Source organism: Python bivittatus, unplaced genomic scaffold, assembly GCF_059951505.1.
Source record: "Python bivittatus isolate LINGU-HERP-01145 unplaced genomic scaffold, Pbiv_v1 ctg000280_np1212, whole genome shotgun sequence".
Taxonomy (NCBI): Eukaryota; Metazoa; Chordata; class Lepidosauria; order Squamata; family Pythonidae; genus Python; species Python bivittatus.
The window spans coordinates 402,976-421,535 of NW_028277066.1; the positions used below are offsets into that span (position 1 = coordinate 402,976).

An 18,560-nucleotide genomic window follows, 5' to 3' on the forward strand; every position below is an offset into this window, starting at 1 on the left:
TTGAGCCCCGGGACCTTCGTGGGGAGGAGAGAGATCCTGCCTGGTTCGCCGCTGACGGGCGAGGCGAGGCGAGGCGAGGCGAGGCGAGGCGACGCGCGGTGCCGCCGCCTCCTCCTCCTCCTCCTCCTCCTCCTGCTCCTGCTCGCTCCTCGAGGGGCGGCTCCGGGCTGCATATAAGCGGCGGCGGCTGGCCGGCTGCCGCAGTGTCCTCTCCGACGGCGCGATGCTGAGCTACGGCGCGGAGGTGCTCTTCGGCGGCGGGAGCGCCGCGTTCCGCAAGGACGGCGGCCTGCGCTCGGCGGGGGCGCCGGGGCTCTCGCGCTCCGGGGCGGCCTCGCTGGCCTCCAGCGGCTTCCACTCGCAGGCCTGGTCGCGGGGCTCGGTCTCGGCCTCGCGGCGCCAGCTGGGCTCGTCCACCGAGAGCCTGGAGTCGCTGAACGGCGAGCTGCGCGGCGGGCGCAGCGAGAAGGAGGTCCTGCAGGCGCTCAACGACCGCTTCGCCGGCTACATCGACAAGGTGCGCGCGCTGGAGATGCAGAACCGGCAGCTGGAGGCCGAGGCGGCGGCGCTGCGCCAGCAGCAGGCCGGCCGCTCTGCCCTGGGCGAGCTGTACGAGCGCGAGATCCGCGAGATGCGCGGCGCGCTGGTGCGGCTGAGCGCCGAGAAGGGGCAGGTGCGGCTGGAGCAGGAGCGGCTGGAGGAGGAGGTGGCGGCGCTGCGCCAGCGGCTGGAGGAGGAGGCCCGCCAGCGCGACGAGAGCGACGCGGCCGCTCGCGCCCTGGCCAAGTTCACCGAGCAGGCCCAGCTGGCCAAGGGCGAGCTGGAGAAGAAGCTGGCCGCCCTGCGCGAGGAGAGCCACTACCTTCGCCGCAGCCACGGCGACGAGGTGGCGGAGCTGCTGCGCCAGATCCAGGTCAGCGGCCCCGCCGCCGCTCTCGAGCTGCGCGAGGCCCCCGCCGTCCAGGCGGACGTCACCTCGGCGCTCAGGGAGATCCGCGCCCAGCTGGAGGGCCACGCCTTCAAGAGCTCGCTGCAGTCGGAGGAGTTTTTCCGAGGTGAGCCGCGGGTCCCGGGAGGACAGCTCCTCCAGCGCCCGCCCAGCTCCGGGCTATGGAGGGCAGGCAGACCGGGGGGGATGGGGGGCCAGGCGGTCATGACCCGCTCTAATGAGGGGCTTCCGAGACGAGCCAAATGTTGCGAGCAGCGGGCCGGGGAGGGGGAAGCGCCGGGAGGAATTATTCCCACCCGTCTTTAGAGTTGAGTCGCTAGGAGTTGGGCGGCATATAAATTTAATGAATTTCAGTACTATTACTTGTATTCGCGATTGGAGAGATCGCGGAGAGAGATCCGTCGCTGCGGGGTAGGCAGAGAGCAGGGCTTGGGGCTCTGCCGTCCAGGGCTTGCTCCGGTCCGAACGGGGAGGCGACAGAACTGTTGGGCGAACGAGCAAGGAAAGGGCCACGGCCGGGGGTCACCATCCCTTGGACTTTTGGTGAGGCTGGACCGCAAAATGGGTGGTTGGAGAGGACGAGGTGTGCGGAATTCATTCAGGACTCCTGCACCCATCCTCCTTGCCCTCCCCCAGGACTTAAAGGACTGTAAAAGGATTCGATGATCTGTAGAAAGCTCGCTCGCACCTCTAAACGGGCGCAGAAAAGGCACTTTCACCAGACGTAGGGCACATCTATCTGTGTGGTCGCTAGGAGTCGAAAACGGCGTGATGGCTCATAATTAAAGGGCAAATTATGCGCCAAAAGCCGGCTGCGGGAAGTTGCGGTGCGAACCCGAAACACCCCTCTTGCTCCCCTTTTTCCTCTCTTCCCCTTCCCGAAGGCTTACCCAAAGAGGGGGCAACAAATGTACCCTACGGAGTGCCATTGCGGGAAAGAGGGGGAGGAAGGGGGTGCGCTGCGCTTTGGAACGGCGTCAGAATCTTTTCCAAGATCGTCTTTTTCAGACGGCCGCCGAATGAAGGTCTTGTAATGCGGGGAGGAGGAGTGGCAGTGGGTTGAGATGAAACCCTCTCACCTCCTCCCGTCGAACAGTTTCATTCGCCCCCTTCCTAATTTTTATTCATTTCTTACATGGGTAAAGTCCGAGCCTTTTCCATTTTAGCAGGGGCTGGAGGCAGTACTGGCCATTCGCCCAAAGCTTTGGGGGTGAGAGAGCCCATCTCAGGCTACAGGCCCGAGAATGGGAAAGGCTTGTGGGTCAGGAGGAGAGCCTAGTGGCCCGCAAGAAAACGAGGGTCGCGCGTGCAAGGAGAAAATGCGGCGCCCTTGACTGGCCCGGACGAAGTCGGGAGGGGAAATAACGTGCTTTGGAGAGATCGTCTTAGAGCCAACGCCAACATCTCTTAGGTCACGGGGTGTCTCCCCATTGCAGAAGAGGGAGTGTCGGGGCCCCGGGTTGCTGGAAGGAAAAGCAGGCGGGGAGGGGGCAGAAGGAAGAACCGGGCCTCTCCCGCAGGAGTTCGCCGGAGGAGCAGAGAAAAAGCAGCGTGAAAAGGGAGAAAGAAAAATGCAGTCAGGCGCCCTCCCTTAGAGGCTGGGGAGGGAAAAGTAGGATTCTGCTGTGTTTGGGGGCGGGGAGGGGGCAGATTAAAGAAAAGGCTCTGCGGTTCCGGGCTGTGGCCCCTCGGCCTTGATGCAGGAGGGGGAAGGGGCGGGGGGGGAGACCGGCAAGAGTGGGGGTCACTTTCCCGGCGAAGGGGGCTCTGCCCAGGCTCCGGGGGAGCGCGAAGCGCCGCCGCAGTCTCGGCTGACTCCGGGCGGCTGGCACTGGGCAGCAAGTTGAGGGCAAAGTCCGCCCTGCAGTTTTTCTTACCGGGGGGGGGGGCAGGGAGGGGCCAGGCTGGCGCAGCGTGACTAGCCTGTCTTGCCACCCCTCCCTCCCTCCCCATCGTTGCAGACACTCCCCCCGCCTCCTTCCCATTCATAGATTCGGCCAGGCGCCAGCGAGGCGGGGGACGGCGGGGGCGGGGAGTGGAGATTTAAAGCGGAAAAAGGGGCGGTCGGGAAGAACGCGGTGGCCCTGGGGAGTCTGATGGGCTGCCGGCCGAAAATCCGGCTCTTCCCCCCTCCAGCCAGGCTGCGATCCAGCTTCAAAAGAAAAGGGGATGGGTTTGTCTTGGGAATCACCCCGGCCGTTGGAGGACGAATGGGAGCGTGGCAACCCTTTTGAAGGGGGCTGCCAGACTCGGGACGACCGTTCCCATCCCTGGCTGTCTCGAGCCCCCCCCCCCCCCCCTTGATCCGGCGTTGCAGAGTCCCCCCTCTTCCCATCAGGGGCGAGCGCCTGCAGAAAGAACCCGGAACCAGCCAGCTTAATATCCGACCCAGCCTCCGTAACTCTTTTTTCCCTGTTCGCTCCCATGCCCCCGCGCCCCCCCCCCCGGGCCTTGGGGGTGCTAATCCGCATTCACGACGCTCCCTTGTCCCTCGGAAAGGCGGCGATCGGGCGTGGGGGAGAGACGCCGCGGCGCGCAGGGCGAGGGCGCTGTCCAGGGTGCTGCTCCCTGCTCGTAGCGACTGGGGATGCTAAACCGAGAACTCCAAGAACCATCAACTCTGTAGGGATTAAAGACCTACACTCAGACCGGATTCACTTTTCGCATCCTCTCCTTCATGCCTTTTTCCAAGTCAGTGGTGACTGCGGTAACCTTGGCAAGGTTTTTCAGAAGGGGTTTGCCCTGGCCGGCTTCTTCCTAGGGCTGAGCGAGAGGGAGTGGCCCAAGGTCGCCCAGCTGGCTTTGTGCCCAAGGCAAGACTAGAACTCACCGCCTCCCGGTTTCTAGCCTGGTGCCTTTAACCACCACACCAAACTGGCTGTCTTTCATGCATTTACCTAATCCTTTAAAAACATCTTTCTAAAACATGGTCATTTCCCCATCTTGAAGCAGTGAGTTCCACAAGTTAATTCATATGACATCATAGAGGAAGCATGATTACCTGAGGCCCCTTCCTTCCAATCATCATCATAGTAGAGCAGTGTTTCTCCACCTCAACAACATTAAGATGTGTGGACTTCAACTCCCAGAATTCCCCCAGCCAGCATGCTGGGAGTTCTGGGAGTTGAAGTCCACACATTTTAATGACGTTGAGATGGAGAAACACTGTACTAGAGTGATCTCCTTTTTCTGATATTCCAGCAACACATGTTTTTCGAAAGGGGGGGCTATCTGCCTTATATGCCTATGGCTTTTATTAATTTTGAAGCTTGTAGTGTCAGCCTATGAAGCGAAGGGTTTGCTCCCTTAAAAGATGCCCTAGAAGCATTTTTCTCTCTCTTCCTCTCACTCACTCTCACTTTCATACACACATACAAAAATAAGTAAAGCCATAACAGCTTGTATAAATCATTTGATTTGACTGAAAAGAACTACTAAATAATCATTTTTCAACCTGGGGGTTCTGTAAAAATAGAATTAATTCCTTCCCACTTCATGAAACAAACCACACAGAGAGCATTCTGCACCCCAAAACAGGTAATTTAGAAAACAGATTCAATACAAAATTATCCCCTCTCTCTCTCTTTTTTGAAACAGTGCCTTATCATAGACCTTCAAACAATTAACTTTTTTTTTCCAGAATGCCAATTAAAACCTCACCTTCTTCACAATGAGGATCTTTTGAGTAATTAGTATAATGAGCACAGGGCTACGTGTTAATTCGGCTCATTTGCATCAAAAGAGTTGAAACCATTCAAAATGCAGCCAGGAAGGACGGAATGACCTACAACATATGATGGGGAAATTTTCATAGCTGGTCTAGAAAGACAGTTACACCTTTGCAGCAAAATCCATTCCGTGCTTTAACCCAAACGGCAATATAACAAGACATTTAAACAACCTTCTCTCCACGTCCTTGTAAGAAGACGTTTTAGATTGCTCAGCAAGCTATGCTACTCCTGAAAATTGCTCAGTTGTTGGCCAACGTAATATTGAATCCTCTAGCAATTTAAGGATTTTCTCCTCTGGAAGTGAAGCAATAAAGGGAATTCTTCCCTACCAATTGCTGCTTCTTCCTTCTTGTAACCACTTCTGATCTTCCCAGGCATCTGCTTGCTAATTTTGGCAAAGAGAAACTCTTCAAGGTTGATTTGTTAAAAAAAAAACAAATTAACAACCTCACATACTTTAGTTATCTGCATATTCCTACGTACCTGGATCATCAGCATGTTCGAAAATCAGCTTCCCAGGGTTTTCTGGCATTCTAGCTTGATTGAGAGAGCTGTTTAAATCAGAAGAAGGGCTGGACAGAACTAACTTGCTTCTTAATATGGATTCACGTGTTTCCACTTTGGCTGGAGACGTTACTCAAGGCAGCTTACCATTAAAACTACACAGAGATAAAGTATGAAGTATAAAATGAATGCTAGATACACAAATACTACACCAAGACCAAGTAGATTAGGCGAGGAAGAAGGACTGATGCAAAGCCCTCCAGCTGGTTTTGTGCCTAAGGCAGGACTAGATCTCACAATCTCCTAATCTCCAATACAGCACCTTAAACTCTACACCAAACTGGCTCTCTGGATTGCCGCAGCGGTGCCCTCGGGTGGACATAGGAGCAAATATTCAGGAAGCGCTCTGGAGGTGGCACAGGAGGGCCCCCAAGGGTATCAAGTCAGGGTGACCTCAAGGGAAGTAACACATTTTCTTATCTACGGAATCCCCCATAAGGTGATTAAGAATTACAGAATACAGAAACTGTATTAAGATAAATACAGTTGGGTTGGATTCACCCAGCTTGATAGCTTAGACCTCACTATGGCTGGAGATGGGGCGATCAGATTAGCATGTTGCATGAATTAAGCCATGATATGACCTGTCACCTGGGCCAATTCATTGCAGTATAGCATCCTACGTGATTGTATTTTGTAAACCACTGTATCCCGTAAACCTGAGTTTCGGTACCCAGCCAGGGTTTACTCAAGTGCACCAGTGGCTCACTGGGTCTTCTCTTTTCCCTACTCCATTCTACAGTGAGGTTGGACAAGCTCTCCGAAGTGGCCAAGGTGAATACTGATGCCATCCGCAACGCCCAAGAGGAGCTGTCCGAATATCGCCGGCAGCTGCAGTCCAAAACAACAGAGCTGGAAACTCTCCGGGGCATGAAGGAATCCTTGGAGAGGCAGAGGCTCAATATTGAAGATCGCCATCAACTGGATATCCAGTCTTACCAGGTAACATGGAATGGAACTGATCCACAGACTGGTGGCATCTAAGTAGGCCAACTTTCCAAATTTGTTGGGTTTGCAACACCAAGGTGGCCCACTTGGAAAATTCCAGGTTGGAGAGTGCTGGTTGAGAACTTTGTGCTCCAAGGTGCTCATTCTTGTGAGTACTTTCCATCTTTCCATCTGGGCAAGGCCTTGTAGGAGGAAAGCTGTATTAATCTATGGCAGTGTTTTTCAAACTTGGCTCCTTTAAGATGTGGGGACTTCAACTCCCAGAATTCCCCAGCCAGCAGGGAAAAACATGCTGGCTGGGGAATTCTGGGAATTGAAGTCCACACATCTTAAAATTGCCAAGCCTGAAAAACACTGATCTGAGGTGGCAAAAAATCAGGAGTCTGGTAGCAGCTTTTCAGGCAAACAAATTACTAAAATTCATAAGTTTTCATGAGTTACAGCTCACTTCATCAGATGCAATGGAATGGTTAATTTCCAGGGTAGAAACAGAAGTTTGAAACTTCTTTTTCCAAAGGTGCGATAAGAAAAGCATAGTTGCAACTAGGGCTGGGAACACGTGGAAAATAATTCTGAGGAAGAGCTTCAAACTTGCATAAAATCTGTGAACATCACGCTTCTCTGCTGTCCATTAGGTGATGAGGTGGCTTTCTAAATCAAATTTACTCATTATTGAAAGCAGCCCCACCTTTTTTAAGCTTCTGCCTGGGGCTAAATAAAGGCAGAGCTGCTTTAAAGAGTCAACTCATTAAAGTCACTATGGGTTTAAAGGATGCAGGACAGACGGTCTGTTTTTCAACCCTGATGATTTCTGATGCCCTGAGATCCAAGAATTCATCATCTGGAAGAGTCCAGCCTGGCTTAATGAACTTAGTTGAGTGGGAGAGATTATAAAGAAGCATCCATCATCAATGGACACGACAAGAGTCGGAGCTCCCAGCTCTTTCCTAAGAAGGCAGCCCCTGCCAGGGAGTGTGAAGACTTTGAGATTTGGATGGGGTAGAAATTCTGCACTCCCTTTCCCACTTGTTCAGTAGCAGCCAGCTATTTCCTATGGCTACCATTTTCTGGAATGCAGTAAAAATAGAGTCTCCTGCTTTAGTAAATCAGTCATCCTTATTTTGGTCGTTGGCCAGCGTAAAATTAAGGGATGACATTACCTCCATCCCATTCTGAGTTTGTCCCATTTCCTGTGGAAGAGCAACAAAACTTCAGAATGACTCACACTGTCTATAAAATCATAGTTTTGCTGCAATTTTAAGATTACAGTATATTCTTGTGGATCAGCCAAGAATTTTAGGTTGCAAAACACCCCCCCAAAATTGGGTTCGGCTTAGCTGCAGATGGGCTTATCCATCAGAATATATGGTAAGATTAGAAGAATGTAGTGCCGTATAACTTCTGGGCTATTCAGCAAATGCTAACATAAAATTGTGGGATAATAGCTCGAGAGAAAAGTAGTTAACGCAAAACATAAAATCACTCTATTACTAAAATCGGTGAGTAAAACAATTATGAATATGAACATTGGCGTTATTAATATTAATATTGAAATTACGAGAGCTATAATGTAGTGTCGTATAAAATAATGTGGTTTAGCCATAGCAATAAAGCTAAACAGCTAAAAATAAGCTAATCAAATACACATTTATGAGCAGGTCTTGGTCTGAAGGCTGCGCATTAATGAATTACTTTAGTAGCATCATGGACTGTGATGCAACAAAAGAAACAGCTAAGCTCCAACACTGACAATCATTGTCTACCTAAGATGTAACTTATTTATTAATTTTTTACACTGCCCAACTCCTAGAGCAATGTTTCTCAACCTCAGCAACTTTAAGTCGGGTGGACTTCAACTCCCAGAATTCCCCAGCCAGCTGGCTGGGGAATTCTGGGAGTTGAAGTCCACCCGACTTAAAGTTGCTGAGGTTGAGAAACACTGTCCTAGAGACTCTGAGTGGTTCCCAAATAACAACACAGAGAAAAATAAAATTATTTTATTAAATATAAATAATAAAATTTAAATAATAAAAATAAAATTTATTATTAAATATAATAATATTTAATATTAATAAATAATATTATTTATTATTATTTATTTAAATATAATAATATTTAATATTAATAAATAATATTATTTATAAGAACAAAAGAGGGTGAGAATCGGGCAACAACCAAAATCAAACCCACACTACCCAAAAGTGGGAGAGAGGTCTTAACCATCAACGGGGTGAGGGGCATCTGGATCTTGAAGGGAACCTCATTCTAGAGGACAGGCCCTGCACAGCAAAGGTGCACTCCCGGGGTCCTTACAGATGCCATTGCAACAGAAATTTGCTTTCTTTAAGGAAGTAAAATGACCGTTGTCAACTAGGCAGTAGTTGTTAGCCCTTCGAGGTAGTCCAGACAAGAAGAACCACAATGAATACTAGCTCTATCTTTACGGTAAGGCTACATTCACTGAATCTTGCAGTTCTGAAAGTATTCCTCACCTCCTTTCCTTTTAACTCTCCTGAAAATTTTATGGAGAGTTCCTTCTGAAATGCTTCCCACACCCTTTTTCCTACTGTGGGCTGAGATACCTTTTCCATGACAGTTGTCTAGGCTGCGGCTCTTCCTCCTGTCTCCCAAGGTCCTTCCCACAGACCTTTACAGTAGTGTAAATAAAACATATCAAAACGCTCTGGGAAGTTGGGTAAGAGAAGGGTCATCAGCTGAAGATGGATGAAGAACTGGCAGTGAAAGAGAATCTCGGCCCTGGTTTATCCTTGTCTCTGCAGAATTTTGACCCTTGCGGAGCTAAAATCTCACATAAGCTTCCACAACATCTAGAAGGCCACAAGTTCTTCACTATTGTCTAAAGGTCTACCCTGTTAGCTCACCTTCTTTTCTGGAGCAGAAGTGATCACAGCAGATGTCTCTTCCATAGGATACCATTGCCCAGTTGGACAACGAGCTGAGGAATACCAAGTGGGAAATGGCCGCACAGCTAAGAGAGTACCAAGATCTGCTCAATGTCAAAATGGCTCTGGATATAGAGATAGCTGCATACAGGTACGTGGGGTCTGTTCGGAGAAAGATCCAAATTAGGAGAGTATGAAAAGGCTCCAACTGTGTCCTCATTCTAACATTTCTTCCCACCCTGGTTTTAAAGGTTGACCCAGCTACTTTTAGCCCATTACTCCATTCTTGCCCAAAGTCCTTGGCTGTAGGTTTTTTTTAGCCAATACTCTGAATTAAGAAAGAAAAATAAGAATAGTGTGATAATGTGGAATACAAATTCCCTATTAGGATCCATTTATTTTGCAGTTTGGGTTATCATTTCATTTCTTCCTGAGCTGCACATCTGTAACAGCCTCTTCCATCTTCCTGAAGGACTAAAAGCTGTCTCCAAATCTTCCAGCCAGCAGGTTGGGAATTCTTAGAGTTGGTCCTAAAACATCTGGTTTTAGGACCAACTCTATCAGGACCATCTCTATTGCTTCATTTATTGCTTTAGCATCAGATGGAAGGGCACAGCCGAAGCACCATTTTGGGAAATCTAGGCTTGTCAGATGCCTTTGGCCAACTGGGTAACTACTTTATAGCTGAGTCTTCCCTCCACAGTAATGTTTTGACCCCCTTTCTTTGGAGTAGGTCAAAATGCAGCAGGGGTAGTAGAAACTACATGGCAATTTTTTTCCTGGGTTCTTTGAAGTCTACTGTCCAGCTCCTGAGCTTGAGAATATCCTAGTCTGGAAACCATGCCATGCTTCTTTGCAGAGCCCCACTTCCTCCCAGCATCCCCCCAGTCCTACATTCTCCTTAGCTTTGCTCTCACAACATAGTTAACTTGGTTACTGAATTAACCCATTTTCTGGGTTCATGCAATATATTGATGATCAAACAGCTGTGTTTGCACAGAACTCCAAGGGCCAAAAAAGTAACCAAATTTAAAAGTGAGCCAAGCTTAGCATGTTGTGTGAATACAGCCACTTGCTCTTTCATTGACCTAGCTGAAGCCTGTGGTGTGAACCAATCCTTCAGGCTTCCCTGCTTGCATATTGTGTCTCTATAACCCACTTGCTCAACCCACATATTACATATTATGTTATGCCATAATGTGGTTTGTTTTGCCATGGTTTAGCATGGGTGCAGTCCCGTTCAAGTGTGGGTTTTTCAAGAAACCAAGACTAAGCAAACCATAGCTTCCTGGGAGTCCAGTCACTGTTTTCTGAAGGTTGGATTGATTTATGAATCACATTTAGACATCAGTTTGGGTATTGCTTGGTAAGGGCACCTCATTCCTTTGTCTAACGAGATTTGAATAATGAAATTCAGAGGCATCATCAGCCATTAATGTCCAAGGTCAACATTAAAATTAGAAACATAGGATTGGAAGTGAAGATAGTGGTCAGCTAGTCCAAGAGCTTGTTTAGTAAAGGACCTTCTACTCCATCCCTGACAGGTGACACAGTCACTGTTTGAAGACTTCTGGTAAAAAACAGAAGTCACCACTTTGTGTGGTAACCTATTTACCTTACCAATGGCTCATAAAGTCAAGAGAGTCTTCTAGATATGTATCCTGAGCCTTGTAGGTTCTGGTCTACCTTCCAGGATGATAGAGAACAACGCTGTTCCTTCTTCTATGTGACAGTCCATTAGACATCTCATCACTGCTATCATATCTCCCCTTAGTTACCTTTTCTATAAGATTAAACCTATCCAGAACTATCCAGAACCATTCTTCACAGGGCTTGGTTTCCTTAATTAATGAATTAAGGTTAAAGGTTGCTATGCTAAGTCCATCCTGCTCACCTGGTCAAATGCCTCTCATCTTTCGACGGAATTAATACGAGCTATGTACTATGGAGCAACTGGTTTTAATTTTGTTTTTCTCCCTCTCTTTCTTTTGGAAACAGGAAGCTGCTGGAAGGAGAGGAATGCCACTTTGGAGGTGGGATGGGGATTTTCCCTTTCCCTGAAATTCCCCCCAAGGTCCCTAGCATTCCCACTCACATCAGAGTGAAAAGCGAGGAGAAAATTAAAGTGGTGGAGAAATCTGAAAAGGAGACGGTGATTGTAGAAGAGCAGACGGAGGAAGTGCAAGTGACTGAAGAAGTGACAGAGGAAGAAGTGAGTGAGAAAAAAGAGGAAGAGGAAGCAAAAGAGGAAGAAGAGGAAGAGGAAGCAAAGGAGGAAGAAGAAGAAGGCAAAGGAGAAGAACGTGAAGAAGCAGGAAGAGAAAAGGAATCTCCATCTGCAGAGAAAACCTCATTGCCAGAAAAGAAGCCCACACTGAAGGAAGAGGAGCCCAAATCTCCTGAGAAGGTTAAGTCTCCTATAAAAGATGAAGCCAAATCTCCAGCCAAAGTCATGTCTCCTACAAAAGAAGAGACTAAACCTCCAGCCAAGGTGGTGTCACCAACCAAGGAACTGTTGAAAGTCCCAGGCATGAAACCAGTGGAGGAGGCAACTTCCCCTATCAAAGAAGAAAGCAAATCTCCAGCAAAACCTGGATCTCCTGCCAAGGAAGGAAGCCGGACTCCAGAAAGGCTCAAATCTCCAACAAAAGAGGAAGAAAAACCTCCTGTTGTGAAAAGTCCAGAGAAAGTTGCTTCACCAACAAAAGAGGACCTCAAGACTCCAGAAAAGCTCAAATCTCCAACAAAGGAAGCAGAAAAACTTCCAGCTGTGAAAATTCCAGAGAAAGTTCCTTCACCAACGAAAGAGGACCTCAAGACTCCAGAAAAGCTCAAATCTCCAACAAAGGAAGCAGAAAAACCTCCAGCTGTGAAAAGTCCAGAGAAAGTTCCTTCACCAACAAAAGAGGACCTCAAGACTCCAGAAAAACTCAAATCTCCAACAAAGGAAGCAGAAAAACCTCCAGCTGTGAAAAGTCCAGAGAAAGTTCCTTCACCAACGAAAGAGGACCTCAAGACTCCAGAAAAACTCAAATCTCCAACAAAGGAAGCAGAAAAACCTCCAGCTGTGAAAATTCCAGAGAAAGTTCCTTCACCAACAAAAGAGGACCTCAAGCCTCCAGAAAAGCTCAAGCTTCCTCCAAAAGAGGAAGCTAAATCTCCAGAGAAAGTCAAGACACCAACAAAGGCCAAATCTCCAGAAAAGGAAACAGCACCACAAAAGGAGCCAGCTAAACCAGTGACAAAGGAAGAGAAGGCACCAGGGAAAGAAGAGGAAGTGCCGGCCAAGCCCATGGCTGAGGAGAAGAAACCGAGCAAGAAAGAAGAGACCAAGCCAGAAATCCCAGCCAAGGATACCCCAAGGGCAGAAGCCAAGGAAGAGTTAAAGGAGAAGGCTGAAGATGAGAAGAAACCAAGCACCAAGGCAGAGACACCTACCCTTGGTGGGAAAAATGCGACTGCTGCTGCCAAGGCTGAGGAGAGCAAGGGGAAGGAAAAGGAGACCACCAAACCAGAGCCAGAGAAAGAGGTGGAGAAAGGAACCAAGGAGTCTGTGCCAAAATCTCCAGCCGAGGAAGTGAAAGCTAAGACACCAAGCCAGCCAGCCAAGAAGGAAGCTGAGAAGGCCAAGGCTGAAGTGGAGAAAGAAGAACCAAAGAAGGAGAAAGCAGAGCCCAAGAAGGAGGAGGAGGAGGAGAAACCTAAAGCAGGAGAGAAACCCAAAGAAGTGAAGAAGGAGCTAAGCCCCAAAGAGACTCCCACGCCGGAGGATGCCCAAGAAACACCAAAGGCAACAAAGACAGAAAAAGGGGGAAAGCCCTCTGAGAAGATGGACCCCAAAAACGATAAGCCCACCGAAAAAGAAGAGAAGAGCAAGACAAGCGAGAAGTGATCAGAAGATGCTGGAGGTGCCGGAGGGGGCGCCACAGGACTGTTGGAAGGCCACCCGGTGTCAGGACTGTCACTCCTCAAGGCCAGATCTCGGTTAGGTAACTGAGGAGTCTCCCCGAGGCTGGAATGCATGTTTGCAAAACGTTTACGTGAAGGGGAAAACAAACCCACCTGAGCGACGGTCGGAGACTTGGTGGAAAAGGTGGTCCCAATATGTTATGACCGCTTTCGTAGCAGAATGTGATATATGCAGAATGCCATTTAAGCACTTGAATTATTCAAGGGGGGAGGGGGGAATCCAGAGCAAAACTTGACTGCCCTTCTCAGATAAGTGCATTTATTTCCCAAATAGGGGCAAGGAAGGGTCAAACGCAATAAACCTGAACGTAGAGCTGGGATTCTGCTTTGGAGAGATGCACTAGGCTAGAGAATGCCAAAACGATTTTTTTAAAGATGCCTTCGTCGTTGGATGTGCACTGCTTGGGCGTCACTGCTGAAGGTCTTGTCCAGCTCTTGGGTGTCGCAGGAGGGAGGGGACTGTAGGGGGTGTCTGTAGAGAAACAGGGGGATTCAAACTGGGTGGTCTTGCCTTGCCCCCTCCATTCAGCCCCACTGCTGTCTCAAGGGGGCCTTCCGATGTGCTAGTTTTGCCCAAGAGTTAGAGAATTTGAGCTGGAGAGTCATTTAAATCCCCTCACCCAAATTCTCCAGCTCCTTTGTGGAAGAGCGGTGATCCCCAAGATTCGTTAGGAGGGAAAACCGGTTTAGTTTTGAAGGGTTGACACCTCCGACACGAACAATCATGTGTGCGTGCATATTCTCACACACACGCACACACACACAGATTAAAAAGTGCACTACACCATATCCAAAGTTCATTTCCAATTGCTTCTGTGCAATAAACAGCAAATTAAAAAATGCTTACAATAAATTGACTGTTCTTTTTCTGGTCTTCTTGTTCGGGGTGTAGAGAAGAACACTTAGATGGGGGGGCAGAGATAACGTGCATTGCACTGCAGAGGTACAAGGTTTCACCCCAAGATATTCACATAGGTAGAAGGAGCAGATTATTAGTAGCAGGAAAGATCTTTCAGAGTCCAGATCTTAGAAGACAGCCATGTCCCCCCGGCTGCTGATAAAGTGAGGGTCTGATTTCACAAGGTCAAAGCAAATATAGGTAGTCCTCACTTAATGACCACAATAGGAACTGGAAAATTGGTTGTTAAGCAGGGCGGTCATTAAACAAGTCACCGCATGACCAGACCCAATTTTACCACCATTTTACGATGGTCATTAAGCGAATCACATGGTTAAGTGAATCATGTGGTTAAGCAAATCCAGCTTCTCCAATGGACTTTTTCTGCTAGAATTCAATTAATGACCACGTGATTTGCTTAACGATATCATAAAAAAGGTCGCAAATCACGATCACGTGACCGCGGGGGGTGGCGCGATGGTTTGTGATGGTCATAAGTGTGAGTACAAGTTGTAAAGCAATTTTTCCGAGGTTGCCGTAACTCTGAACCATCATTAAACAAACGGTCATTAAGCAAGGACTACCTGTACTTAAAATCTTGGTCCTTTACAAAACCAAGGCTAACATCAGCCCAGTGTTTTACACAATCTACACCCATGAGTTCCTGCTTCCAGTTCTGTGTTGTTGGGGGAAGCTGGACAGATAACCCTGGCTGTGCAATGCAGCAAAACATTTGGTTTGCAAAGAGAAGTTCCCAGTTTCAGTCTTGGGCCCTCCTCTCTGAAAAAAGTTGATGGAATTGGTGGAGAAAGACTTCCTGCTAGAAATTCTGGAGAGCATCTGTCTACATGGGTGTAGCAAGTACCCAGCTATCTAAATGCTAAGCAAGCAAAACATCCCCGAACTTACATATTTAAAAAAGGGCATGGCAGGGAATTTATTTATTTGTCCTATAGGGAGATGTTTGGAATGTGTCTGGGACTATCCTGCCCAGAGTAGGGCAAAAAGGATCGTTAAAAGTGTCCATGGTAAAGCAAAGACAGTGGACAGGATCATCACCAAGATCTACTCCAGAGCAGAAACCAATGCAGTAGCAAAGCGTCAGATTCTGTTACAGCGTGGAGAACAGTGTTTCTCAACCTCAGCAACTTCAAGACGTGTGGACTTCAAGTCCCAGGATTCCCTAGTCAGCATGTCTGCAGTCTAAGATGGTAGAGAACTAGTTCATGCATTTGAGGAGTGTTACTATAATCCTACATCTCAAGGCTAAACCGCTCCAGTCTCCTTTTGTAGGCTGAGCTGCTAATCCAGCATGGCTGGCTGGGGAATTCTGGGAATTGAAGTCCAGACATCTTAAAGTTGCTGAGAAACACTGTTCTAATCTGAACATCCTCACCCTTTTCTAACCCCGTTCTAGTTGTCTGAACTAAAAAATGTAATGGTCGCAACTGAACACTGGATTCAAGAGGTCTCTGACCAATAGAATATAACAATCAATTTTCATGATTTGGAAATGATTGTGATTTCTTCATTACATGACAACAAGGAACAAAATGATGAAATGTGTGTGGAACATGGGTTTCCATTCATAATTTCAAGTGTATGTACTTTTCCCCTTCCTCGTCATTTCTACAATTTCTCAATGACTTTGTTCATTAGTCGATAAAAAGACCCAACTTTTGCAGAACCTCCAGGAGCCTTCCAACTGCAATCCGGTACAGAAAACCAAAAAGACTTGCTACAAATTCCAGAAGAAAGTCAACAATCAGTTCCTTTGAAAGACCTCAATTTTACTGAATTGGAGTGAGATTCTTCCTTCCATCCTTGCCACTCTCCCTCCTGAAGGGTTAAGTCTCCAAACACCAACCTTTTGATTCCTCTGAGATACTCCCAACCATGATGTAGCAGCTGAACTGAAAGGCAGTACAGAAAACGCAAAACCTCCTCCTTCCTTCGGGAATAATTTGGGATCAACAAGGAGGGAGTGGATGGGAAGGCAAACAAACAGAACTAGGGCTGAGAGACACTCAACCTGGAAAGGTTGAGGAGAAGCAGAGAAAAGGAAAAGGCAGGTAGAGAAAGTTATGGGGAGGCCAACCTCACAGTTGGGGAGTAATTGGTAGTTCATCCTGGGCCTACGTTGCTCTCTGAATGCCCAAAGGAGGCTGAGCGAGTCCTGATTTATGGCCTTTGCAGCAAGAGATGCCACTGTGCCCAGTATACAAATGTGAGCTCAGAGAAGATTGTGAAGACAGCAGGATGGTCCCAGGAAGAAGAGAGAGGCTTGTTCGAATGGCAAAAGCAGTGAGAAAACTCTTCTTTGGCTGACCTTGAAAAAGGCAAATAGGGTCAGGCTGGATTAGGACTTAGCTGGGAAGACTTGGTTGGAAATCCCAAGATCTTAGACTAGTTTGGGAAGCTGGAGAAGCATCTTGAAAGATGGCAATGGCAAAATTGCTGCCAAGAAAATGCCATGCACACAGCCCTGGGGTCACCAGGAGTCCAGCTGACTCGGATGAGGTGGCCAGCAACGTTGACCATCTGCCAGGAGGGTGTAAATCCATTTTGTCTTCTCCCAGCCCTCTCTCTTGTCCCCCAGATAATCTGTGGAAAGATGGGGCACGCATGGAGCAAATGTAGGGAGTGCAAATGACTACAGAGGAAGTCTTGAAGCAGAAACAGTTTTACCAAATTGTCCCCTGTGTAACATAGTGCTCGAGAGAGGGGTTTCAAGATCAATCCAGAGACAGGTTTATTAAGTAACTGCTTAATTAAACATTGGTGACACAGTTCACCTGTCAAAATAATCCATGGTTTGTTTGAATTATGGATTGCGCCCCAACCAGCTGGATTCATGCACCTCCCATCAGATGAAGCCAAAGGCATTGGCTATGGCGAGTGCAAGGTGTGAGCACAATCTTTGTCTACAAATGCCATGAAGATATTTTGAGTCTAATTACACGACGTAAATCATATTTTGCATTCCTTTTTTTTTTAACCAAGGGTGGGAATAATATCTTCATTCATTGTAAGATAGAGATATAGAGGATGGATGGATGGATGGATATTATTACTATTCCAAACATCTCAGTAAAAGGGAGACAATTTTAAGACATTTGCAAATTCCAGAATACGGGGAGCATCGTTTATGAAAATGAAGTTAATCTTATGGAAATGCAGCAAGCAATTTTTGCTCTGATGAAGGACAAAGATGATTGGCAAGGGGGGGGGAAGTCTTGTCCTCAGATGTCCTCCTTTGACATGGGTGCGAGTTATCCTCACTTACATTGGCCGGCAATAAACAGATGGGGTCAAAGGGCTTTCCTGAGATGTGGCTTGCGCAGTGCCAAATGACGCTCTGGGCTCCAGCATCGTTTCACCGAGCCTCTGGCTGTGGATGAACGTTTTTGCAAGCCGACCAGGGAAGCAGGGAGAGCAGAAAGCTCTGACTTTCCCCTTTAGTATTCTAGGTATTTCCAGTTTCTGCTGACACAGAGGCAGACCGGAAAACAAGCCCCCCAAGGGCCGCTCCGCTTCCTAGAGACTGTTCTTCCCAGCTTTGCGGCCCCCCCTTCTGCAGAAACTGAAATAAGCAAGACGTAGGCTAAAAATAGTCCGCTAAGAGCAACTGCAATGCAGCCTCGCTTCTCCCTTTCCTGTTGCTGGGAGGGAGCCAGCTGACTTAATGGAAAAGGAAGCCAGAAAGTGAATCTTGAAGGTGGGGATGGGGACAGCCAGCTCCCCCCCAGCCCTTCGCCCTGGAGGAGGTGAAAACCCATTTGGAGCAAAATCTGCAACTCTGCATGCGGTCAGGACCTGCCAAGTTTCCACCCGGCTGCAGGGTTTGTCTGCTTTGCTAGACATCCTGTGTCTCTGCGTCTGCTTTTCAGCATTTATCCCAACGGCTCGAGAAAGGGGTTTGCATTTTCAGAAAGGGCAATGGAAGGCAGAGCTTATCTGCTTCAGGAAGGCAGAAAAAGCCTGGGGTGCTGCTTCTCCCACGGATGCAACCTCCAGTTGTCAGTCTGGTAAAACTGGAGCTTCAAAAGAGCCTCAGCAGAACCCAGATGGCCCTTTGGCCACGGTTTCACACCTTCAGCAAAGAAAACCCATCAACTCTCTCCCAGACTCGTCAGCAAGCTCCTAACTTTAAGAAATCTCTCCCTAGAGCTGTGTTTCTCAGCCTTGGCAGCGTGAAGCTGGGTGGACTTCAATCCCCAGAATCCCCCAGTCAGCATCCTTTAAGATGTGTGGACTTCAACTCTCAGAATGCCCCAGCTGGCTGGGGAATTCTGGGAGTGGAGTTTCACACAGCTTAAAGTTGCCAAGGTTGAGAAACACAGCCCTAGACAATGTGGAACATACTTTCCTGTCATCTCCACCCATTAATTCTAGACCTGCTCACTGGAGCAATGCTTTAAAAAGCCCTGCCTGTTTGCTTCATCTTCTCTTGACAGGCAGACCCCTCTTGGAAGAACACAAGGAGGGGTTTTACACAATCACAGAACTGGAAGGGATCTTCACGGTCATCTTTCCAAGCCCTGGCTCAATGCAGAGGACCTTCCAGCCTCTGAAGATCTCTCGAGAAGGAGAACGTT

At 48.2% G+C, this 18,560-nt stretch overlaps 1 protein-coding gene across 1 annotated transcript; it reads left to right on the top strand.

Moving 5' to 3' along the window:
* Positions 1-219: 219 nt before the first annotated feature.
* NEFH (neurofilament heavy chain) lies at positions 220-13,897 on the top strand. The gene is made up of 4 exons (XM_088143188.1): positions 220-1,055; positions 5,987-6,186; positions 9,122-9,246; positions 11,094-13,897. The coding sequence occupies exons 1-4, from the start codon at positions 224-226 to the stop codon at positions 12,985-12,987; spliced, it is 3,051 nt and encodes a 1,016-aa protein (XP_087999314.1). The 5' UTR covers positions 220-223; the 3' UTR covers positions 12,988-13,897.
* The last annotated feature ends 4,663 nt before the right edge of the window (positions 13,898-18,560 follow it).